The sequence below is a fragment of the Rhineura floridana genome, chromosome 4 (genome assembly GCF_030035675.1).
Source record: "Rhineura floridana isolate rRhiFlo1 chromosome 4, rRhiFlo1.hap2, whole genome shotgun sequence".
NCBI classification, from domain to species: Eukaryota; Metazoa; Chordata; class Lepidosauria; order Squamata; family Rhineuridae; genus Rhineura; species Rhineura floridana.
The window spans coordinates 167,927,149-167,951,656 of NC_084483.1; the positions used below are offsets into that span (position 1 = coordinate 167,927,149).

The 24,508-nt window shown below is 38.6% G+C and overlaps 3 protein-coding genes across 4 annotated transcripts in view; all 3 read right to left on the reverse strand.

The window, feature by feature from the left end:
* LOC133383789 (mitochondrial amidoxime reducing component 2-like) lies at positions 1 to 8,124 on the reverse strand. Of its 2 annotated transcripts, XR_009762413.1 has the most exons (7): positions 8,037 to 8,124; positions 7,469 to 7,627; positions 6,870 to 7,010; positions 3,950 to 4,011; positions 3,501 to 3,572; positions 1,079 to 3,195; positions 1 to 109 (listed from the first exon to the last, which is right to left on the reverse strand). XR_009762413.1 is itself a non-coding variant. In XM_061625151.1 (6 exons), the coding sequence occupies exons 2-6, from the start codon at positions 7,520 to 7,522 to the stop codon at positions 3,072 to 3,074; spliced, it is 453 nt and encodes a 150-aa protein (XP_061481135.1). In that variant the 5' UTR covers positions 7,523 to 7,627; positions 8,037 to 8,124; the 3' UTR covers positions 1,041 to 3,071. The 2 variants fall into 2 exon arrangements, 1 of the variants encoding a protein (XP_061481135.1); XM_061625151.1 differs by lacking the exon at positions 1 to 109 and having other exon boundaries at positions 1,041 to 3,195.
* LOC133384207 (mitochondrial amidoxime reducing component 2-like) lies at positions 7,895 to 11,933 on the reverse strand. The gene is made up of 3 exons (XM_061626122.1): positions 11,865 to 11,933; positions 10,484 to 10,791; positions 7,895 to 8,210 (listed from the first exon to the last, which is right to left on the reverse strand). The coding sequence occupies exons 1-3, from the start codon at positions 11,931 to 11,933 to the stop codon at positions 7,895 to 7,897; spliced, it is 693 nt and encodes a 230-aa protein (XP_061482106.1).
* Positions 11,450 to 24,508, reverse strand: part of LOC133383786 (mitochondrial amidoxime reducing component 2-like) — an 18,186-nt gene continuing 5,127 nt past the window's right edge. Inside the window, exons 2-7 of the mRNA XM_061625148.1 lie at positions 23,619 to 23,792; positions 21,382 to 21,544; positions 16,796 to 16,936; positions 15,614 to 15,675; positions 15,463 to 15,534; positions 11,450 to 14,128 (exon numbers count right to left, since the gene is read on the reverse strand). Of these exons, the coding sequence (XP_061481132.1) occupies positions 14,005 to 14,128; positions 15,463 to 15,534; positions 15,614 to 15,675; positions 16,796 to 16,936; positions 21,382 to 21,544; positions 23,619 to 23,792 (736 nt within the window). The 3' untranslated portion in view covers positions 11,450 to 14,004. The remainder of the gene's footprint in view (positions 14,129 to 15,462; positions 15,535 to 15,613; positions 15,676 to 16,795; positions 16,937 to 21,381; positions 21,545 to 23,618; positions 23,793 to 24,508) is intronic.

Sequence of the window (24,508 nt, forward strand, 5' to 3'; positions counted from 1 at the left end):
AGATGCCCAGGAAGATAAGTTGGAACAAACAGTATCTCTTGCCAACCCACTGAAGACTGCAAAATTTCTTCCACTTCAATCAACTGTTTGATACTTTCAACAAAGGATACTGCAATGGAAAGTATGAAACAACTTTTAGAAAACATTGTTAGCCTAGTTCAGCTGAGGCAATGCTGCAAAAATGTGGCAGAGAAGCAGTTGAAGCCCCTCCCTTCAACTACATAGATACAAAAAAGCCCTGTGCAAACGGGGTCCTCCAAATACATCTGTTGTTTATGGCACTGGTCCTCCTTTGGTGGGTGAGTACCCACTCCCAGGTTGTACTCCCTGACATAAGGTGGATTTGAGAAACAGCAATCCCACCATACAAATACAGATATAGATAAAAAAAAATTACAAGTAAGTCTCCATGTAAAATTCTCAAAGACCCAACGAAAACAAATGGGTCTCCAAATGTATGGTTGGGCTAAAGATGGCTTCTGGGTCAGAAAAGTGAAAAAAGGTGATTTAGGGGGAAGGTTGGCACTATTCTTCTACCACACTGCTGCAACGGTGCCCCTCGTGACTCTATAAACCAGAAATTAGATTTGGTGAAGGAACATGCCAAGTCCTCTGAACAGATTCAGCGTTAGCAACTGTACAGAAGTGAACACATACATAGAAAGATACCCCCCCAAGGTTTCATCAAGTGATATTTAGCTGAAATGTTAACAGTGTGTATAGGATTACTTGTTAACTGGAAATTCTATGCATACTCTCCTATAGAATTAATAGGATTGTTCTACCAATGTTTTACTTCCAGACTAATCACAGGACCAGAATTTAGATGGGTTAAGTCAAACTAAGCATCCTCAAATCAAGAGTAGCTCAACTTGAAAATATTTAGGAAATGCATGTTCCAAATAGTCAGCTGAAAAACACCAGTTTCCCAGAAAACTGTAGCAGATATAATTTAAACTAAAAACAACAAATGTTACCAAGAAAGGATGTCATTGTGTCAGATTCTTTCAGATTACCAGAGATGAGATGCAGACAAGAGGTTTACTTACAAAGAGTTAAAATTTATTGAGTAACTTACAGCATTCAGCCAAGTATTCCCAATAAAAGTGGATCAGTCCCACCGCTCTGCAGTAGCGGACATCAGAGACTGAACACCCATACTGGGCACAGATCAGGTTTATATAGCATAAATCTTGGCACATATTATTGGCATACACATGCAGTTACATATATGATTAATGAGAGCATACACTTTGAAATAACATATTATGACATATAATTGGCTGTTCTGCTCTTTTCGCAGAACATCTTCAAAGCAAACTAATTGCTCAAAACTATAGTATCGTTCCAGGTGCACCTTAGTATCCTCCCTTGGCAAACCTCATAGCTATCATCTTTATCTTCATCTCTACTAACAAGCATAGTTTATCATTGACCGTTACTTGGCTTGTGCACTAACACGCAACTCCTGCATTATCTGTGCATTGACCGTCCTTCGACCCATCCATTGAATCTATGCCTATCAGGACTCTCTGATGTATAACAAGGTACTTTCCAGTATCACCCCAGCTATAAAACATCTACTAGTAAATATTCTTGAACCTCTGCCTAATTGAAACTCCTTCATACTAACAAGATACATTCCCAGCATACTGGCAAGCCATCATATTTTCATTAGAACACCTAGATACTGCAGGTGGCTATGAGGTGATCTGGCATACTCAAGGATGCTGGGGCCTAGAAAGGGAATACAAGCTTTCAGGCAAATCAAACTTTTAACTTTACGTCTGTTCTATTATGCCAAGGCCTGAAAAGGATACAAGCCTTCAGGCTAACTTAGCTAACAAATACATATTGATCAGCTTTAGGCTAACATAATATGCTGGCACAGGGTATACAGTCATGAAATACAAGTAGATGGATTAGCAATTCTGAGGTATAAATTTTTAGGACCCACCCTATTATTGTGACTGAAATTTGTTTTAAATCGCCTGTAATACTGTATTTTAAATTGTCAACCCTGGGACCTTATGGTGAAGGGTGGGGATTAAATTGAAATAATTTCTATAGCACATGATTATTTTGATGCACCTACCCATAAAGCACCTTGCATTGAAGCACAGTTCAGAATCTGATGTAAGAGTCTTAGCTGTAGTGCAGAGGACTAAAGGAGCATCTCCCTACCCCAAACTGAAGGGGGATTTCTTATTCAATTGTTTTCAATAAAATCTGTGCATTTTGCACAACGTTGGTACACTAGACAGTCATCACTGATCACTGTGTATAGTGTATAGTTTAGCAACAAGTGACCGGTATATTATAAATATTTTCTGTTATCTTAATTTTATATTAAAATCCCAGTTTCTTTAATTTTACACTAGCCATTCTGGGAAATCGAAATGGCAACACTCATCTTACTTAGATGTGCTTCTTTATGATTGGGCAAAGCATATCCCAGGAATATTTTAGCTTTTGCATGAGGCAGGGACATTGCTATGTACTTAAAAGATTCTGGGTATGGGCCCATAGACACATATTTGTATGTTATTTTATATGTGTAGGTACAAATTAAGAATGTAAAATGTCAGAGAAGAGAAGCCTAATGGTTTCCTATCCAAATAATCTCGGATGATACTAAAATTTCACCTCAAATCACTTTCTCTTCAATTAATTTAACAGCAGATCTTGCTCTAAATCAACTTAGCTCCCCTTGCAATTACCCCCATATCATATCTAAATTAATATTAATTTATTTCCCCAAATTATTATTTTGTCCCAGGTCTCCTAGTCAGTTTCTCCTAAATTCATTATCAACCCAGAAACACTTTGGGCACTTAAAAAAAGATTCAGGGCCTGTGTCTCATAGCCCCATCCATACCAGCTCCTGAACTGAAACAAAGCGATAAAGGCACATAAGTGGCCCAAGTGTTCTGAAATTACCCATCTCTCTTTACAAGATCCAGTTAAAGACTTCATAGGAAAAGCAAATGTGAAAAGGGTATCTTGACAAAATGTGTACAGATCTATTTGCACATAAACTGAACAAGTGTGCTTCACTGCAGACACCATCACTAGATTATCTTGTACACGGGGTCTCCAACTTCTACCATTCCAGTTTTACCAATTCCATATAGTGATCCAAAGGGAGGAGAAGATTTATAGTCATGTTGTTCAGAAGGGTCACACTTGCGATAGCTGTAAATAGAGAAGGAGGTATTATATGCTATGGATTGAAAAACAATTGGTTTATACATGCACAAGCACACCAATTGATAGTGTTTGATGGGTTGCAGCTGTATGTGTATATTAACTATTGGAAAGCAGTGTGTTTAAGGTGCTATGAAGTGGAATGAAAGATTCTGTTTGTGGTTTTGTGATGGCTCAATTGCACATGTGCAAATGACCACTTAGTGCTGCAATCATTAAAGTGATGAACATTTAAGTGTGAACCAGCTGAAAGACACACAAGTGTACAGAGAAAGACCAGTCATATCTGCTACCTTTTCAGTGTTTCCAGTGGTTCTTTCCTATCCATGAGACCAGTGTCTGGATCAATTGTTGTTACAACACACCTGCACTCACAAAAAACATTAAAATTAATTGTAAATGTATTACCTTAAGAAAAATCTTCATAACATTTTATAAGAAACTTTTCTTATTAATTAATTAATTAATTAAACTTGTATACTGCCCCATAGCCGAAGCTCTCTGGGCAGTTTACAATAACTAAAAACAAATACAATTTAAAATACATCTTGTAAAAAACAATCCAAAACACAATCTACAAATTTAAAACAATATAGAACACATGCTAAAATGCCTAGGAGAAGAGGAAAGTCTTGACCTGGCGCCAAAAAGATAACAGTGTTGGTGCCAGGCTGTCTGTAATGGTGTAGGGATAGAAATCAAAAGATCTGTAGATGCAAAGATCAAAGCTCTGATTTCTTACCTGGGACAAGACATTCTTCTTTTCAACTCCACATTCCCAATTAAAAGTTCACCCCAAGCATCCTATAGAAAAACAAACTGTATTGCATTAGACCCTCTTGCATTTAATTGACCCCAGTAATACATGTCACAACTGAAGTCGGCAACTATGTCCATAGTGTCACCATAAAAACTAAGACATTTCTTATGGCATAAGCGTTCATGGACTACTATCCATTTAATCAGATGTGTTTCATGTTTGTGTGAGATCAGAGGAAAACAAAATGCAGAAAGCACGAGTTATAATTATGTATTAACAGTGGCTATTCACAGAACAGTTATTGGTGATAACACAGAGAAGTGTAATTTTCCAGGATGGGCTTTAGATTATTGATTATACTTTTTGTGTGGTTTTAGCTATGAGCTACAGATAACACCAAGTAGTATTCTGTTGTTTTGTCCTCTAAATCTGTCCTGTAACAGATTATTCCTGGTTACTATATTGGTCTGCGTTTTGTTTTCATTTAATTGCATAGTTTGAAAAATGTCTGATGTAAATTCTTAAGTTGCAAGTCTTAGTCCAGTGAGCTTGAACAGATGTTCTTGTACTGAAAGACTTGGTTGTAGACAATGAATTTTGACAATTTTGTCAAAATCCATTTTCTATAGCCAAGCTTTACAATATAACCACATGTATTCAGTTTCATTGAATTGAGTCTCACAATTTAAGAATATGACTTCAAAAACTGCAGAATTCAAAAAACAGTGAGGGTACATATCAGTCTTCCAGGACACACTGTAACATATCTTAAAGGAGCCATTCCTGAGCAAAGGAACTTCAAATGCAAACTACAACATGAAACTGCTGTACTGCATTTTATCAAGTGGTTCATCTCTATCACCCTTAGCTTGAATCAGGACAAACGGCTTTTTTATCACAGTACATCTATGTGATCACCAACAACATTGTGAATGGTCACAGTTAATTATCACTGACTTATACAGCCCTACATTTCTCTTGGGGAAATAAGGAAAGCACAATACCAGCTCCCATTTCAATTCATCCAAATTAGAACTTAAATAGATTAAGGCTGTAACACACTACTCGCAAGAGCAAAGCTTTTCCATTAGCCACACCTGGAGGGGGAATGGGTTGGTCTGCCAATCAGTTGTGAAATCTTTTTGGAGCTGAATTGTTAAAAAGCACACTCAAGCTGTTTCCACCAGGTTTTACAGTAAAAAAGAGGCAGGGTTTGACCAGCGTTGTGTGCCCCTGTTTTCAAAAGAGAGAGATGGAGACACTGGAACCAGCAGAACAGTGGATTGTTTTTTCTACCCTAAGCAGAAATCAAGCGATAAATAGAGAACTAACAAAGTTTGAAAGGCTAAATAAAAAAAAACTCAAAATGGTTCACCGCAACATATCAGTTATTACCCAGCTTGAAAGGAAATCTTTATTATAAAATTAAATGGGACCAAAGGTGGAACAGGTTTGCAACTTCTTACTCACTAAGGGATCTGTTTTTTCAATTGCCACTCATCACAAAGAAAACTGTTCTAAGATGGCTTTTCCTGTGGCATTGGACACTTTGAAATCCCCCCAAAATGGGAAAATAGGATATGGTGGATGTTGGAACCATGGCAGAGATAAAGAAGATTTTATCCATATGTGGTGGGAATGTGAAAAAGCTTTCTGGTGCATGGTTGAGAGTGTTTTTTTAAAAAAGCAAAACACAGATTCTAAAGACCATTAAAGCCTCTCCGTGTTTTGTTAACTTTATAAAGGAACAAACACAACCAGTTTATCAGATTCAGGTGTTATAAATTATAACTGCTAGAATCACATATGGCAAATCTGTTGGAAGTGGGCAGTGCCAAATTTAGACTTGGTGAGGCCCTCAGCTATATAAAGCTTGGAGGCCCCTTGTTAAAAAATTACACCAGATATATATATATATATATTCAGTACACATAAAATTTTAAAAGCCCCCCCCAAAAATTCTGAAATTTTTTGAGGCCCCTGTGGATTGTGAGGCCCTAAGCTGTAGCTTGTTTAGCTTATGCCTAAATCCGGCACTGGAAGTGGGGCAAGAGCAACTCCTGTTTTGTTCTTTTGTTTAAGCTCCAGAGGGAAGATAGAGCTAGGGTCCTCCAGATGGATAGGCTTGTTTACCTTTTACCTGTGATGCTGTGACTGACTTCTTTCTGTCCATAGACTGTGACGCCTTTAGGGAAGCTTACCTGCCCATCCTCCTTCTGCCCTTTCCATTCCTTTGTCCTCCGGCTGACCAGGAGAGAGGAGACTCCCTTTGTCTCTGCTCTCTCTCCGAGCATGGGGCTGACTCCCACACCTGGGCGTTACGCCTCCAACTTAGCTAGTTAGTTAGAACTAGAAACCTATCTACTATGTATTTCCATAAATAAAGTAGCTTTTCTTATTTTACTAAGTCTCCAGTCTCAGTGATGCTGATGCAGGGTAAAAGCCTGCTTTCTTAGGCAAACGCATGCACACGCTGGCACACTCTCATTTCAACATCTGCTGTTACTCTCTGCTGCTGTGGTGCTGCTTTTAAACGAAATTAAGCAACACAACTACACACAGCGCAACAAAATCTTGGAAGGATGCACAGAAACCTAATAAGATGGACTTATTAAGAAAACTATATACATATATACACACAAATCTCAGGAAAAGGAATAGGCTATTTAAGTTTATATTATGTTAGCAAGCTTTTTAAAATATGGAATAGTACTATTATATATTGTGTAATTTATACTTCTTGAATATGTCACTCTTTAAAATTATTGAATAATATGTATAACAAATTAATTTGTAAATAAAAATCTCTTTGGGGGAAATACAAATATTATAGCAGAGAAATTAAGGTTTTGAAAAAAAGTAGCATTCATAATACACAACAGTAGAGATCGGTAATACTTACTTCCTCATACGGACCAGAACCTGTAACAATAATGCTTGGCCGAAAGTTTGCCTTTGCAATTTTCTTTTCTAGCCAGCTATTCAGATCTTCCAAGGAAGCTTTGGATATGAGCAATATTGGACCAGCTTCAGCATAAGCAACCTGTACAAATACATTCAAAAAGGTTTGGTAGTGGTGTGGCCATGCTGGGCAGTATATAATTACAAAATACATAATATGATTTCTCTTTTGCAGCCAGTGTATAGTGATGTAAAAAAATACAATATTGAGTTATGCAAAACTATTCATTAAGCAGAAGAGCTCTATATAACTTTAAAACCTGCTCTCTCATTTTAGAAGTTATCCAGCAGGAACAAGGCTGCAGTCCTATACCTAACTTTCCACGCAGTGAGCCACATTAAACTCAATGGGATTGAGTTCATTTGAGCTAACATGATTGCACCCAAAAAGATTTACTTGCACATAAATCCCACTGATTTAATGGGAACCTATCATCCAAGCAAACAAGTAAAATAATAAAATCAGGGAATGCAAAGTTAACTGCCAGCTTAATACTTTAGGAAACATTACAATATATGTTTGAGAGAAACTCCTCTTGCCTCATCTGCAGGTTGAAAATCAGGCAAGAAATCTCTTGGCTTCCTCGTCATCATGTTTGATTCATAGTGGACCAATCGGTAAGGCTCTGCATTCAGGAAGGTGGTGATGCATTGTGCTGCCTCATCTCCACAATCTCTACCTTGACTGTGGACTCCAAACTGTAAAAGAAAATGAGAGGCATATCTACACGTTTGAAAGCTGTATATTCAGTGTAATTCTTTATGTTTTGAACTTACAAATGTCTCACTTTACCTCCAACCCACTGTATCTGCCTTGTGCATTCTGCTTATGTATCGAGAAAATAATAATAATAATAGTAAAATAATAATAATAATAATGCCCTTCCTCCCAGTAAGAGCCCAGGGTGGATGATTGGAACTACTATAACACAGAGGAGTAAGCAACACTGAACCCTTACATAATGATTAAAAATAAGAGAAGACTTCTGTGCCATCTTCTCTTACACTCACATGCCACATGAAATCTTGTATGTATCCAAATCGGGGGGGGGAAGGGTAAACAGAAAGGCACAATTTTCCAGGGAGCAAAAATATAAACCCATAATACCTGCAATACCAAACTGGATTTGTTCTAGGTTGTTCAACAGGAATCCTCAGTGGCTTCATTTCGGGAGCATTCAGGGTCAAATAGCCATGTTCACAGATAACAGAAACTAGCACCAAGTGAGTCTCCTGCTTAGCAGACAACATTTGTCCATCTGCCCTGATCACAGTCCAAAACCTGAATGAGAAATTATGCTTATTTTAAAAAGTTACAAGTGCCACATATCATACAGCCAACATGCTTCTGAGCCAAATTCAAGGGTCTAATAATGACTTCCTGATAGCGAAGATCAGCTGATGATGCCTTCCTGATTATTTAGCCTCCAAGGGACATTTAAATTGACACCCCAACTATGGAATGCCCTCCCATTGAAATATAATTGACTCTGGAGATGAGTCTCCTGTGCCAATGAAAAACCTTCGGGCCTCTGTTTGGTGGAAGAAGAGATGTTGCTGATCGCTTGGCCAGATTTTTATTCTTGTTGCTGCTCTTGCTGTGATTTTATCGGCTCTTTTTATTTTTTATGACTGTACTGGTTGATTTTAATTTATATTATTGTAACCCACCCTTGAATTGCATTTTGATGAAGGGCAGGCTAATTTTAAAAAAAGTTAACCCAATCCCAGCACACTGCATCCTTTGAAATTATTATTATTATTGTTATTGTTATTGTTGTTGTCTTTATTTATACCCCGCCATTTTTCCAAAACTGGAACATATGGTGGCTTCCAGATAAAAAATACATATAATTAAAAACATACAAAGTCTACATTAAAATAAGATTAAACTATTTCCAGTATTAAAACCATACACACATATAGCTAAAGGAGTTCAAACTAGTTTTAAAATAATATAATAGACATTAGCTATGCAGCACCCTTCACGCCCTATCCTTAGCCTTCAATTCCAAAGGCTTGTTGGAATAAGGTGGTCTTTGCTTGTCGGCGGAAGGACTGCAAGGAGGGGGTCATTCTTACCTCCCTAGGAAGGGAATTCCAAAGCCTAGGGGCAGCCATTAGCTGTTTATTGTATGGGTAATGGGATATAGAATAAATGTACAATGAGGAGATATAGTGCTAACTTTGAAGCATCACTGTGTGAGGTAGAAAAGAGAAAGGAAGAGGGAGTTTGTTGCCCCCAAGGAATTTTTACATTCTCTTCCAAGATCTCCTGAGTGACAGTGTGGTGTAGTGGTTAGAGTGTTGGACTATGACCTGGAAGACCAGGGTTCGAATCCCCACACAGCCATGAAGCTCACTGGGTGACCTTGGGCCAGTCACTGCCTCTCAGCCTCAGAGGAAGGCAATAGTAAACCCCCTGTGAATACCACACCATGAAAACCCTATTCATAGGGTCGCCATAAATCAGAAGCGACTTGAAGGCAGTCCATTTCCAAGATCTCTTATACTAAGTAAGAGTTTCTTTCCCTCGATATGTTGGTTTCCACTTTTTTGAACTGATATATGACATCATGTACATTAATCTAATACAGTATTTGATCTCATACATGAATGTTTGGCGTTGTCACCTTACTGTGGTAACTCTTGCCACTAGCAATTCCACATCCACAAAGAGAAAGATAAGAAAATGTTCCCCCTTTGCTGCTCAGCAAACATAAATGTAACCCTCGGAAACAATGCAGAGAAGATGGAGCAGAGTTGATGGGCAGGCTAGTGGGTGGAGCACACCACTACTCTATCCTACTTCTAACTTGGCTTGTATAAATAAATTGCTAAATGGAATGGGGCGGTGGAGGTGGATCCAAAAGCCGCCCAATAAGAGTTAGAGCGAGCACACTCAGTGAACGGGATTTATTTTATTATTTATTTATTATTTGATTTATATCCCGCCCTTCCTCCCACCAAGAGCCCAGGGCGGCAAACAGAAGCGCTAAAAACACTTTAAAACATCATAAAAACAGACCTTAAAATACATTAAAACAAAAGAACATTAAAAACACTTTTTAAAATCTTTAAAAAGATCTTTTAAAAAGGGTTAAAACCCTTATTAAAAAAACATATATTAACAAACAATTCTAACACAGACGCAGACTGGGATAGGTCTCAACTTAAAAGGCTTGTTGAAAGAGGAAAGTCTTCAAAAGGCACCGAAAAGATAGCAGGGATGCTGTCTTTTTGGGAAGGGGAAAGACGGGGGGAGGACAACGGAACTGAAATGGTGTGGCTGGAAAACGCACGGCATTGTTTTGTAACACGTGACGACTCCCTCCCGCATCATATTTCGAGATTGCACGCAGTATTGCCACAGCAAGAAAACAGAGTATTCTAAACCGAGTAGCTTGATCGTCTGCATCTTCCTCCCAAATGCCTTGGCATTTGATTAAACTAAGATGCGTGATAAAACTATCGTTTGCAGCCCCTACAATTCAGAGAAGTTGGAGAGGGAACGACACCCCCCATTACACCTGGCTGTTCCCCTGAAACACTTGCCTGTCGCAAATGTCCCCGCTCCGGAGACCCAGCTTGGTCACTTGGGCTCGCTTCACGGCCACTCCCCGGCAGGATTTGACCGGGTAGATGGTGAGACCCGACACCGTTCCCACCTGCTTCAGCCGTAGCCGACGGCTTCGGCCACCCCGCTGCCAATGCCAGCCTGCGGCGACCCCCAGACTCAAAGCGGCAGCGGCGCAAAGGCAGAGCCACAACCACGGGTGAGGCACCAAGAGCGGGGAAAGGCCAGCAGACCCAGACACGATCTCTCGCGTAGCATATGTAACAAGAGGGCAGAACCTACCCAGCTGGCGGGTTTCAGTGGGAGGCTGGTGGCTCCTCCTGGGCTTCGATCTCTCTTCTCACCCTTTCATGGTTTTCAGTAAAGGGGCCGCCCGCTTTTCACCCGCAGGCTGCCCTTACAGCTTATCTTTCCCTCTTTTAAAAACCAAGGTTGTTGAGCCTGGGGGTGTCCGATTGTGATACAAGTCTAACAAAGCGTCACTTTTCTCCCCTGGTCGAAATATATATATAAGCATGATAACCTATACCTACTGAAATTCCCTCTTGTATACGACTGGTAAAGAGGCAAGAGCTCCCTCTTTTTTGAACCTGGCTGCACTATACCTTTCTGCTTTCTCCCTAATTATCTCATACCCTCCTTATCCACATTTGGCTCCTCTAAGGCTGCTCAGGATACAGCTTTATGGCCCAACCTACTACAACTAGGGTAATATGGGTGTAAAGCCTTATTCACAACTTCACAATAATGCAGTGCCCCGCTTGTGCTCAAGCCTATTGAAGACTATAAGGATTTGTTCTTCAAACAAGTATGTCAAGTTTGAGCAGGCACAAACTATGTATGCTTCAGTTGTTTGATGACATTACATTTTATGGGAGTATCACACAGACAGATCAAAATAATTCCCTTGTAAACTGCAGTTAAAGCGCCTGTATTTTAAAAAACAGATTTAATCACATTGAATGATGTTCCTTTTCACTCTAAATTAAACATATGCTTTGGAAAAAAATTTCTTCTGAAAAAGTCAAAAGAATCAACTCTATGAACATTTCCATCTCTCACTGACCACTGTCTGGGAATTATACTGTTAAAGCCTCCGAGTCTGGTAGGAGAAAACCACTGTGACAAAGTTCAGAGATAAAAGTTTACAAATTGTGTGTTTGGAACCCACTTGCATAGCCCAGGCCTTTGGACCGTTTTATGGTAAATGATCCCTACCCTGTTTGAAGCTTGCCTTACAGCATTACCTACCTAACACTTTTATTCATAAGAAATAAATAGGTTGTAGAACTCGTCTTTTACAACAATAAAAGGTCTTTTAAAAAAAGAAAAACAGCTGCCCTGTTTGGATAGCCTTACTTTTTGGCAAGACATCGGAAGAATTATTGCCCAGCCAAGGGCTACTAAACCTAAGAAAGTAATTGTCATTTTCACCTAGAGGAATGCATAGATTTGCAGTTTCTTATTCTCAGGAAAGTGTAAACATAACTACAGCTTTACGGTGCAATCCTATACATGTCTACTCAGGTTTATGCCCCTACTGAATTAGATGGGGCTTAGTCTCAGATGTATATAGGATTGCAGCTTAAATTCATTTTTCTCCAAGCTTCACTGTACATTTTGCTAGAAGGGGGGGGTGAGAGAAGATGCACCAACAACAAAGAATGCAACATTTCAAAAGTTATAAAGACTCTACATTATATATCCATTTAGTTCAGTTTACTTGCAATTGTAAAGCAGATTTCACAAAATAGAACTTCAGACAATGTTTACAGGACATTCATATGCAAGGTCACTTGTACAAAAATATGTAAAATAGTATTTCCCAGGTCAGATTGCTTACAAAGATTACAATTAGTGAACTTCTTCAATGCACATACATAAAACAAGGGTAGCCACAATGGTCCATAAGAAACAACATCGGAAGTTCTCAGGTTGGACAATACCTTTATTAGGACAACCCAAAAAGTAAAAAACCTGTGACAAGCTTTTGAGTTCTCCAGAACTCTGCATCAGGTGACATGGTTATATTAGGGGTTGGATGCACGAGGGGGAAACACAAATAACTGGCATTGTCGTCTCAAAGAAATGGGGGAAGCAGTCATCTTTCCTTCCTTGTCCCAGAATCCCAAGTGTGCAACCCAATATTTTGGCACCTAGGACCCTGCTGGTAGGGCAGTTTCCACTTTGGACCCTGTAATATATTCAGATCTTATAGCAATAACATCAAGGTTTTTTATTTTTATTTATTATTCTTCATCCGATCACCCTTCAAACTTAACTTGTATGTCATCTTGCCTGATAAAGAATTCTGGAAACTTGAAAGCTTGCCCTATTTTTTTAAACTTTTTGTTTGGTCCTAAAAAAGGTATGTGGACTTTGGAATTAGTGAATTTGTTACTTTCCAAAATTGTTCTGAACAGGACCATATGTTTCAGAACTGACCACATTTTACTCACTTTGAGACAGGGAATCAACAATATGCAAACAGGCTCAATGAGGAGAAAGCTTTTTTCTACATACTCATCATCTTTGTGAATTATAGCAACATACACAACAGAAGAAAATACAAATTCTGTTGCAGTGCAATAAGATACTGAAGACAAGCGCTTGCCTTTTCTGTTTTCTCACTCTTGAGCATGCAAACCTAAAGTCAGTTCACATGCAACACGAAGCCAAACCACAGCTTAGCATGAACGATCAGGTTCACAGAGCAAAAACTGTGGCTTCACTGCTTCTCCCCAGTCCTGCTGCTGCCTCACTTGCTATCCAGGGCTAAGCCATTTGGCTTAGCATTGTGTCCAAACCCAAGCTTGCAGTTTGTCTCCCCCAGATAAACCACAAGCAGTAAAACAAGAACAAAACTTGGTTACAGCGTATGCCTTGTCTGGAGTGAGATAAACCATGAACCTGGATTCAGATACAACACTAAGCCAAATCATGGCTTCACTCCAGGTAGTGCAGCAACTGTAGAACTGGGGGCGGGAAGCACTGCGGCCGTAATCTTCACTCCAGGAACCTGCATGTTTCATCATTTGCACAAAGCTATAACTGGCTTAGCATTACATCTGGAATGTGCCTCAATATGAAGCCAAGAAACACTGAAACGAATGGAATATATTTTCAAGTAATATGCTTAGAATCAGGGTGGGCCAACCTGTGAACCAAAAGCACTTGACCACTGATGTGCATGCTTCCTTCTGCCTTTCAGTAGGCTTCCATTAATCTGCTTGTAATGACCAAAAGTTGAATTCTGGAAAGCTTCAGATCTAATTATGTACCTCCTATATGCAAAAGGTCTACTTATTAGTAATGTAACAACTTACTCCCTCTTCAAAACCCTAGAATCATTTCATTATATACCAAAGCTCTGCATAAAAAAGTGTTATTCATTATTGCAAGGTAAGAATGATTTGTTAGAAAAAGGGTCCAAAACAATTTAGGCATGGTTTTCACAAAAACATATGAAAACAGTTTCTCTTGTGATGTATTTACAACATTAGATTGTCTTGTACACAGGATCTCCAACTTGAAGTGATCCTATTTTATCAATTCCAAAGTACCATCCAAAGAGAGGGTGTGATTTGTATATATGCTGTTCAGAAGGATCACACATGCGGTAACTGTAGAGAAGATTAGAACACAATAAGTCACCCACAAAACAGTTAAATGTGTTTGTTTTCCAGCAAGTGGTTAAGAAAGCATGCTTTTGTAAGAAACTGACAGAAATAGAGGATTTCTAAACAGATAAGATGTTCCAAGTTGTTCCCTCTATGTAACTACTAATTAGTTACATAGTAATTAGTAACTACTCATTTTGGGAGTAGAAGATACAAAGGACATCCCGCAGAGACTTGATCTTTTTAGATCAAAACCACTGCCAAATTAAAGCTGCAATCCTAACTACACTTACAAGGGAAAAAGCCCTGATGAAAGCAATAGGTGTTACTTTTGAGTAAACATGCTCAGAATTGCACTGCACAGCACATTTCCTTAGAAACTAGTTGTATTCATATCAATGGGACTTTGATCTGTAAGTAATACACTCATAATGGCGTGCTAAATTGTTGACTAATCAGAACGATCATGAAAAACGTTATGGAAAGTGAAGCACCATTATTTAAAATATTAAACATTTAACATGTACTGCTTAAAGAATTTGCTTCAAAAATACTGCAGCCAAATAACAGAGTATTGTGGCATTTTAAAGACCAATAATTCATATAGTCCACAAAAGCTTATGTTATAATAACTTTGTTAGTTTTTAAGGTGCCACAAGAGTCTTTGTAGTTGTAGAAATAAGGCTGGAGGCTATATTAGAGTCTTAGGGCATTGCTGCCCTAATCTTGTTTACACCACAACTTAAGCTGCAATTCTGTGCACATTTACCTGGGAATAAGTCACACTGAACTATACAGGACTTACTTCTGAGTAAACATGTATAGGACTGCACTGTTAGTGATAATAGCATCTTGATTCTATACCATACTATCATATCCCACCTACAATGCTAGCATATTATTGTAATTACTGATTGTTATGCTAATCAGAAGAGCAGCTGACATGCTTCATTCCAAATATTAGTTTGTTGGTTATTTATTAAACAACAACATTTGCTGGTTCAACTGTTAGCATTAAATCATTAGGAACATTAAAAAAGTTGTCAGCAAGACCATAGCTCATCACACTCTTTAAGTCATTTAGCTTACAGATTTCATATTGGTAAGCTTTCAGAACGGTTAATTCAACAAATGAACCAATTTCCTACTTTTAGTCTGGATAACCTGCTCTCTGTCTCATGGACAAATTTCTGGCTTTACTAAAATACTGTACATAGACTATTCATCATTCTAGAGAACCAGGATTTCTTGTCATGATTGCATTTTAAGAATTGCATACAATAATTATTAGTCTATCTACACTGATGTCAGAAGAGGAACTCACAAGATGTTGTTACCTTTTCAAAGTTTCAAGAGGCTCTTTTCTGTCCATTACCCCAGTGTCTGGATCAACAGTAGTAAAAATACACCTGTAATGACAAAACAGAATGAGATAACTGTAACCCCAAGCACTTTTTTTCCCTTCAAATACAATCCAAAACTGCTTACCTTGGGCAGGCCATTGTCCCTTTCATTTCTACACCACCAATTTTAATCTCATTCCAGGTATCCTATGGAAATACAATGTTCACAATATTAGGTCATTCACATGTTTTGCATTTAGACTGTTTTATTTTATTTATTTATTAGATTTCTATCCTGCACCTTCCTCCAAAGGAGCCCAGGGCAGCAATGTGTTTTATTTCATATTGGCAATTAAGAGTTCTGCTACATATAACAACTTGCACCCTTACACACTAAATACAGAAGCACTTTCTGCAATGACAGAGTAAATGCTGAAAGGAGATACTTGTAGAGACAGGAGGAGTAATACTTCTTTAATAACCCAGTTCATGGCCGTAGGGTGGATAACACAGCCTCTTCGTTTTCTGAACTCATTTTTAATATTTCAAATTTTATAGAAGCTTTGAAATGGATCTATTATACACACAAACAATTTTCTTATGCCAGGGGTCACCAACATGTCATCTGGAGGCATAAATGTGCCTGCAGAGGACTCCCTGGTGACCACAGGATGATCCCTCCATCCCGAAATAAGGTTCAAAACAAGCATTCTGCTATAGCCAAGAGGAAAGTCTACAGCATGTACTTAATTGTGGTGTGGGTGTGGTGCCCATTGCAGTTTCTCCAAATGTATCTATGGGCCCAAAGAGGTTGACAACCCCTGCCTTATGCCAACATGCATAAGAACATTAGAACTTAAAAGCTGTCTATGACATTATTCAAGACATGAATAATGCTACTTATAAGACCTCTGTCCAATTCACAAATATTTGCTAAGTTACATTTCAGAGGTAACTGCATTATATGTAGAGAACAAACAAACAAACAAAAAGGAGTAAAAATGGCATAGAATGCTAAATACAAGCTCTATTTCTCTGTAACATCTGAATCGGGAGAGGTCATACAAGCCCTGGACCGCTGCCTGGACTTGGTGGTGGGCTGGATGAGGACAATAAACTCAAGAAAAGCTTTGTTTCTTGGGAATCCTGAGGCAATAGGTTCAGCAACAACAAATGCTATTTACCCAGCTTCCACTCACATTTTAACTGAAAATAAATGTCTGTCTCCATAGCTCTTTTGAAAATCCCATTACTTCTAATATTCACATGCATATACAAGTACAAAAGTATTGGGCGGGGGTTAGGGAGTGGGTATTCCATATATTACCTCCTCATAAGGACCACAACCTGTGACTAGAATGTTTGGTCTAAAGTTACGTATTTGAACTTTCTTCTCCAATCGGGAATTTAGCTCTTCTAAAGAAGCTTCAGAAAGTACCATAACTGGACTACAGTCAGGATAAGCAATCTAGAGAGACAAATTGAATGTGGTAAGAAAGCCAACATTTAAACCAGCAATGGCCAATTGCTATTATTTGTTTGTTTGACTAAATTTACACGGTCATCCATGAACATACATTCTCTGGGTTGCTCACAAACAAAAAGGAAAACATACCAAGTCCAATGATTAAAAACAGAAAAACAATTTATATAGCATAAAACTTTCTTCTTAGCAGAGACAATAAAACTACTAACGGGAGATTGGAAAAACACAAATCTGATAGTCTAAGTTTTCTTTAAAGCATGTTTGTCTGAAAGTCCTAGCTGAATTGGTAGCTTAAAGGTTGAATTAAATACTTGCTTAAGGTCCCTTTCAGCTGTATAAAAAAACACTTTATTGAGGGTGTGGATATGATATTTGACCACAGGTGTAGGGAAAATGGTTTTTAAAAGTTAGTGAGACTTGGAAAATGATTAAAAAGCCTTTCCTCCTTGTGAAGGAAATCATGTTATTTGGTGGTAGTTTTTTAGACTACCATGTATATCATGAAAACCCGATTCATAGGGTTGCCATAAGTTGGAATCTACTTGAAGGCAGTCCATTTCCATTTTTCATGTATACTGAACAGTAAATATAATGGCTATCAAGAATACTGGAGTTGACTGTCCCAAAACAGACCGTTTGCTGGATACTTAACATATCTAAACAAGCAGTGATGTGGGCCAGAAAATTTTTTATTTTACAAGTTCATTAGTAACAATGAATGAATGTTAGACAAGCTTGGCAGTTTCAAAGTTTTTAGCTTAGTAAACAAACATACTAAATTAGGCCACTCTCTAGGGCAGCCTTTCCCAACCAGTGTGCCTCCAGATGTTGTTGGACCACAATTCCCATCTTTCCTGACCATTGGCAATGCTAGCTGAGGCTGATGGGAGTTGTGGTCCAACAACATCTGGAGGCACACTGGTTGGGAACGGCTGCTCTATTGGATCCAGCTGCCAGGCTGGACCTCGATCTCCCCCACTCCCCTCAGCCACTTGTGACAGACAGAGCTGCCCATCTGGCGATTCAAATTCAAAGGAAGATTCGGAAGTCCAGTTTTGCCCTATGGGTTTACCTGCTTCATGCCAGACATCATCTGATATCAGGAGATGATCAGGTGAGTGTGGTTTGGGATGAAACCATGCCACAGGCCAAACAGGTAGGTCTAGTGGACCAAATTATGCCCATGGTTCTCCACCACTGCTCTAGGGCATGAAAATTTTTTCTAGTGGAAACTAAAACTTTTCTGATGCAAATTACCCTATTCCATTACAATTACAATAATTTATTTCAGTCATTGACCAGATACATAGAATACAAAAAATAAAAACCAATAAAATGCAATACAATTTAGAAATAGTACATCCAATCAAGATTTTACAAGCATTTGACCTGTACCTTCCTACAAGAAATAGAAGCTGCAATATATTTGGCGACTTTATATGTAACTTGTGGAGAGTAATCTCCCAATAAATAATCAGCATAAAAGGATTCTGGTCTACCTGGGAAGGAAATTAAAATAGGGGAAATTAGCTGTTGCCTTAGATCACAATAAAAAGGGCATCTCAATAGAACATGCACATTGGTTTCAGTTTCACCTTCGCCACAAGGGCAAATTCTATCACTGTATGGGACTTTATTAAACTTGCCCTCTAAAAGGGCAGAGGGGAGAGTATTCGTCCTCACCAGAGTAAAAGCCCTTCGATACTTAGGGAGTGTCAGATCCATTAGATAGGGCATGGGAGAAAAACATCTAGGATTGTACCTATGTTTTCTTACAAGCATCAAATGGTGTTGGAAATCTATGTCTTTGATGCGTTGCCGGATGACCACTCGGGCTGTGTCAAGGCCCATTTTTAGAATTATCGGGACAGAGAAGCCCAAATTAGCTATTTTATCTAAAATCTGCTTTTCCCATATTGAATTAAAATCATCGACTAAAATAAAAGGGGAAAGACCTTTTGGCTCAAAAATCAGTTTTAACCACGCATTTATTTTAAAGGCCCAAATGCGTGATTCAACAGATTGCAATCCCGTTTCTAGTCTCAAAATAAAACTAGGTATACAGGTAGAAACAGCTAAAACAGCTCTCATAAAAGTGTTTTGAATAGATTCCAGAGCCGAAAATTTCTCAGAAATGAAAATTTGAGAACCGTATAGCAATTGGGGAATAATTTTCGCCATAAATATTTTAACAACTGATGGGAAGGATTGGCCAGCTCTCTGATAGAAAAAGGTCATTAATGCCTTCATAGATCTTTTTGCATTTAAAGCGGCTACACCAGTCTGCAGCCGAAAGGATCCCGAGGCTTGAAAAGTTATGCCTAGATATTTATAATTATTTACCTGCTCAACTGCCTGGCCATTAATACGCCAGAGATGTTTTGTTTTCTTTTTGGAGAAGACTATAACTTTCGTTTTTGCATGATTTATGTTTAAAAATTCTGAAGAACAGAAAGATGTTAATGCGGCTAGTAAACGCTTTAAGCCGATGGGAGTCCTAGACATTAAAGCTATGTTGTCCGCGTATAATAATAGAAAGCGCGGAGTTCCAGCTAACCTTGGAGGGTGCGACACAATAGGAGCTAGCTTGGATACAACATCGTTAATGTAAATATCAAATAACAGGGGCGCTAAAGGGCAACCCTGTTTTACACCTTTAAAGGTGTAAATAGGGTTTGAAAGATGTCCCTTGTTGGAACATCTAACTTGGAGTGATGTATTTTCATATAGGCCCCTTATTAATGCTAGAAGACGTTTATCAATACCTAGATTGTTTAATTTCTCCCAAAGTCTTATTCTGGATACGGAATCAAATGCCATTTTTAGATCAATGAACGCAACATATAGGGCGTTACCTTTTCTGGTGGTGTATTTAGTTATAAGATGGTGCAGTACAAGAGCATGATCCGTTGTGGAGCGACCACTGCGGAAACCAGCTTGCTCTTGCGCTAAGATGTCATTTTGATCTATCCAGGTTATAAGCTTCTTGTAAAGATGTGCAGCATAGAGCTTGCTGATTATGTTAAGCAGGCTAATAGGCCTATAGTTGGCCAGGTCAGAAAATGAGCCTTTTTTATGAATAGGAATAATAATAGCTGATTTCCAATCATTAGGGATCTGCAACGAAGCATCAATGTATGTAAAAAGGGTTGCAAGAATAGGAGCCCACCAAGCTGCGTTGGATTTATATATTTCGGTGGGAATATTATCAGGCCCAGGTGCTTTGTTTGATTTTAACGCAGCTAGAAGCTCAAGTATTTCTTCAGTTGAAACTGGAGGCCAGTTCGGAATTTCATCTACCGGACCGAAAGGTATGGTGTTTAAACCATGTCCTGTCTGATATAGTTCCCCAAAGAATTTTTCCCAAACCGTTGATGAAATGCAACAGTCGGGTTTAGCATAAGGCATTATAATGGTCATTATTCTATGCCCACCTGACAAGGATCTGTATCTAATTCCGCCCAATTGAAGTTTACTTCCTGGAATGTGGTGGGTTGGAAAACTAAGGCTACTGACCCTAATATTATGAGTTCCTTACCCTATTCCAATTCCCCTAATTTGCATAAGAAAAAATTCTAATTCAAATTTTTGAAGACACCTCCCCAACACTATATGCAAGTACTAACATTTTTATTTATTTATATATATATATATAGCGCCGAAGCTCTCTGGGCGGTTTACAGTAACTAAAAATATTAAAACAAATATACAAATTTAAAAACACATCTTTTAAAAACAATTTAAAACACAATTTAAAAATTTAAAACAATTTAAAAAATATATACCTTGAACAAAGCCTCTAAGGAGGCTTAAAGAAATTTTTTTTAATACACAATAAATCTCTGCATATTAGAATACATAAAAAAGCTTGGGAGAATAAAAAGCAGCATTTAGTTAAAATAAGACTACCAGGCTCAGTTTAATGCAAGTGATCAAATCTACATACTTATCTCTCAAGAAAGCTAGACAACCAGTAGTACCATCTCTCAATATGAGAACCAACAATTTCCCACCTGCTTTTCAAAGGCTGAGTTCCCCAGTATGACCAAGTCATACTTTGGAAAACAAGTATTGACAGACATGCAATTCTAATATGGCAGGGAGGGATAACGAAAGGACATTAAGGATCCCTTACTGTCAAAGACACATCTAACTAAAACAATAGAAATGTTCACTGTTCATCAAATTTGCATGCAGAATTTTCTGAAGGTTGGAGCTGAATTCCAGTTACTTTACGCTTGTACCAGGGAGCTTTCATCACCAATCTGCACATACAACTTATTAGCCTGTGAATCATTTTATTGGTAATGACTAATCAACTTAAGTTGACAGGTAGACTTATGAAAGAAAAAAAATTAAAAAGTACATTCACAATAGAAAACTGACTGTGACACATACCAATGATTACTATAAAGTAGTTTTCTGACCTTATCAGTGGATCGAAAAGGTTTCATTACATCTTTTGCATTCCTTGGGACCATATTTGATTCAAAGTGAACCAAACGATATGATTCTGATTTCAGGAAGGCTGTGATCCATTGAGCTGCTTCTTCTCCACAGTCTCTGCCTTGGACATCAAGGCCAAAGAGCCTGCAAGATTTGCGGGAGGCATCAATAGAATCTCTGCTAATCACTGCAATTATAATTTTAAAGTTATGAATGAGAACTGGGCCCTACTTTAAATAATAGCAAAATGTGGCTTTTAAAATGCCATTTCTAGTTTATATTACAAACCCATTAATATAGTAACATTCACTATATATTGTGGATTACATGAGAATGAACCACAAGCTTCAGAGTGAACATCACTACACTTTTAATAAAATCCTTCTATACTGGGTAGCACTTGATTAAGGGCCAAACTAGATGAGATGTCATTATCAGACATCTGTAATCAGATATTCCCTTGACTGCTTCTAAAAGAAATGTAAAGAGATATAAGTATGTGGAATCTTAATTGGATGAATATAATAGTCCTAGGGTAGGGGGAGGTTAGCCCTTTTCTTAAATGTGAATCCCCACACCCCTAGCTGATGAAACTTTAAATAGGGTAGGCCTAGAACTAGGTATTGTGAATGCAAGGGCACAGGATAGGAATTCAGAAAGGCAAAATTACCATAGGCCAAACCAAAAGTGCCAAAGACACTTGAACAGAGGCACTCTATACAAACGACTACATGCTAATGCTAGAAGCCTCTGAACCAAGATGGGAGAACTGGAGTGCTTGGTCTCAGAGGAGAGCATTGGTATAATGAGCATAAGAGAAACCTGATGGAACAGAGAAAACCAGTAGGACATGGTTATCCCTGGATATAAGCTATAGCAGAAGGACAGGGAAGGATGTATTGGAGGTGGTGTCACTCTAGAGGTAAAAGAGGGCACTGAATTCAGCAAGCTAGAAACCCCAAAAGAGGCAGACTTCTCTACAGAATCACTGTGGGTGGTTATACCACACCCCAAGAGTAACTTAGTACTGGGGACATTCTATTGTCCTCCTGATCAAAATGCTCAGGGAGATCTTGAGATGAGAAATGAAATAAAGGAAGAAGCATCCAAATGAGGAAATGCTGCAATAACGAGTGACTTCAACTGCCCTGACACAGACTGGCTACATATGTGTTCCAGTCATGACAAAGAAGCAAAATTTCTAGATTCCCTAATTGACTATGCCCTAGAATAGTTCGTCATGGAACCGACCAGAGGGATGGCAACCCCAGACCATGATGGCTGTGTTCTGCCACCACAGTCAGAGGCAGTATGCTTCTTAAACCAGTTGTAAATGTAAATGTAAATTTAATTTTTAGGTCGCCTATCTGGCCGAAGCCACTCTAGGCGACGTACATATCAAATTTCAATAAAATACAATAAAATACAGTAAATACAATAAAATACAATACAGTCAGCAGTAATAAAACAACAGCATATACAGTACAAAACAACGGGCATTCAGTATGTAGTTAGCCCATCCCGGTGGTCCCAAAGGCCTGTCCAAACAGCCAAGTTTTTAAGGCTCGGCGGAAGGTGTCTAGGGAAGGGGCATGCCGAAGATCAGACGGGAGGGAATTCCAGAGAGTGGGGGCCGCCACCGAAAAAGCCCTCTCTCTAGTCCCCACCAATCTAGCTGCTTTTGTTGGTGGGATTGAGAGAAGGCCTTGCGTGGCTGATCTTGTCGGGCGGCATAATTGGTGATGCTGGAGCTGCTCCTTCAGATACGCTGGAAGCCGGAGGAGGAGACAGTGCTGGACTAGATGGGCAATTGGCCTGATCCAACAGGCTCTTCTTATGTTCTTATGCCATTTGCCCAATTAGAGAAAATGTACATAAACCCAAGAAGTTACTATTTTTTAAAAAAAACTATTCCTAAGGTCAAACACAGAAAATGTATATATATACATACGCATGGAAGCATATATCATGGAGGCACTGCTGGCAATACTTCAGAATTTGCAGTAAGGCTCCAAACTGCAAAATCAGTTGCAGTGTAAATGATATATATATATCCAGTATTAATATTGTCAAGAATTTTAAAAACAGGATAACCTTTGAAATCAACTCTAAAAGCAATTAACATCGTAACTCATCTTGTTGCAGTTTGTAGGTGGGGAATATTAAAAATTACATGTAAAACAAATGAGATGGTGACAAACTGAGAAGTCTAAAGTACCTGCAATTCTGCACTGGATTTTTGGTTGATAGCTGGGCAGGAATATGAAGATCCTTCATTTCTGGAGCACTCAAGGTTAAACAGCCACTTTCATTGGTGATGGAAATCAATACTAGCCGGGGCTCCTGCCGAGCAGTCACTACATGCCCATCTTCTTTCATTACAAGCCAACACCTGATTAAACAAAATTGAAACACAATTGAAAGCCAACTAAACTTTACAGAGCCCAACTTTGAAAGAGTTCAGACAGTTATGTCAAAGACTGAACAATTAGGTTGCTCTTCAACACTGTTGTTTCTTAGTTATATTTGTATTTCACAGTCTGTTCCAGGAGCTTTCCAAGGAACACAGGATTCTCAATTCAATACCAAACCCAATAGGTCCAGACTTGATAGAAATGCAATAGGTGCCTTCAGATGGTTCTTAGTTACATTAGCAATCCTTATAATCTTCCATTCCTCTCAGACATACTTTTCTAAATTTAAGTATACAGGGGAAGAACCAGCTTGAAAAGTAGAAAGCGAAAATTGTCACTTCCACAACTTTTTCTCTCAGCACTTAAGAGTGCAACAAATAACACTTTTGGGGGAGGGGCTAGTCACCAAAGTCCCTCTTTTTGGTTCTGGTAATGGTTAAAAGGCACATTTTGCATCTACTAGCAAAAAACTCTCCAGCATCAATAAATAAATGAAGATTTACAGAAAACCATATTCTAACGTGTAAATATGGCTTGAATTGAACATAATACGCATTACAAAATTAAATATGTCATAGCATGCTGGAGAGAGAGACACACAACGCTTCAAGTGATATATTCATTATTCATCTTTGTTGTGATTTTAAATAGTTGTAAGCCACCCTGTGTAGTGCTTTGCAGGCACAAGGTCTCA

Excerpts from the sequence above, each read along its gene's own strand:
- LOC133384207 (XM_061626122.1), bottom strand. The coding sequence starts at position 11,933 with ATGACAATTACTTTCTTAGGTTTAGTAGCCCTTGGCTGGGCAATAATT. Across the intron at positions 10,792-11,864 it reads TTCCGATGTCTTGCCAAAAA|CTGGGTAGGTTCTGCCCTCT; the intron begins GTAAGGCTATCC and ends GAAACCCGCCAG. Across the intron at positions 8,211-10,483 it reads AGCGGGGACATTTGCGACAG|GTTTTGGACTGTGATCAGGG; the intron begins GCAAGTGTTTCA and ends TTTCTCATTCAG.
- LOC133383789 (XM_061625151.1), bottom strand. The coding sequence starts at position 7,522 with ATGATGACGAGGAAGCCAAGAGATTTCTTGCCTGATTTTCAACCTGCA. Across the intron at positions 7,011-7,468 it reads ATTTTCAACCTGCAGATGAG|GTTGCTTATGCTGAAGCTGG; the intron begins GCAAGAGGAGTT and ends GTATTTGTACAG. Across the intron at positions 4,012-6,869 it reads GTTCTGGTCCGTATGAGGAA|GATGCTTGGGGTGAACTTTT; the intron begins GTAAGTATTACC and ends GTTTTTCTATAG.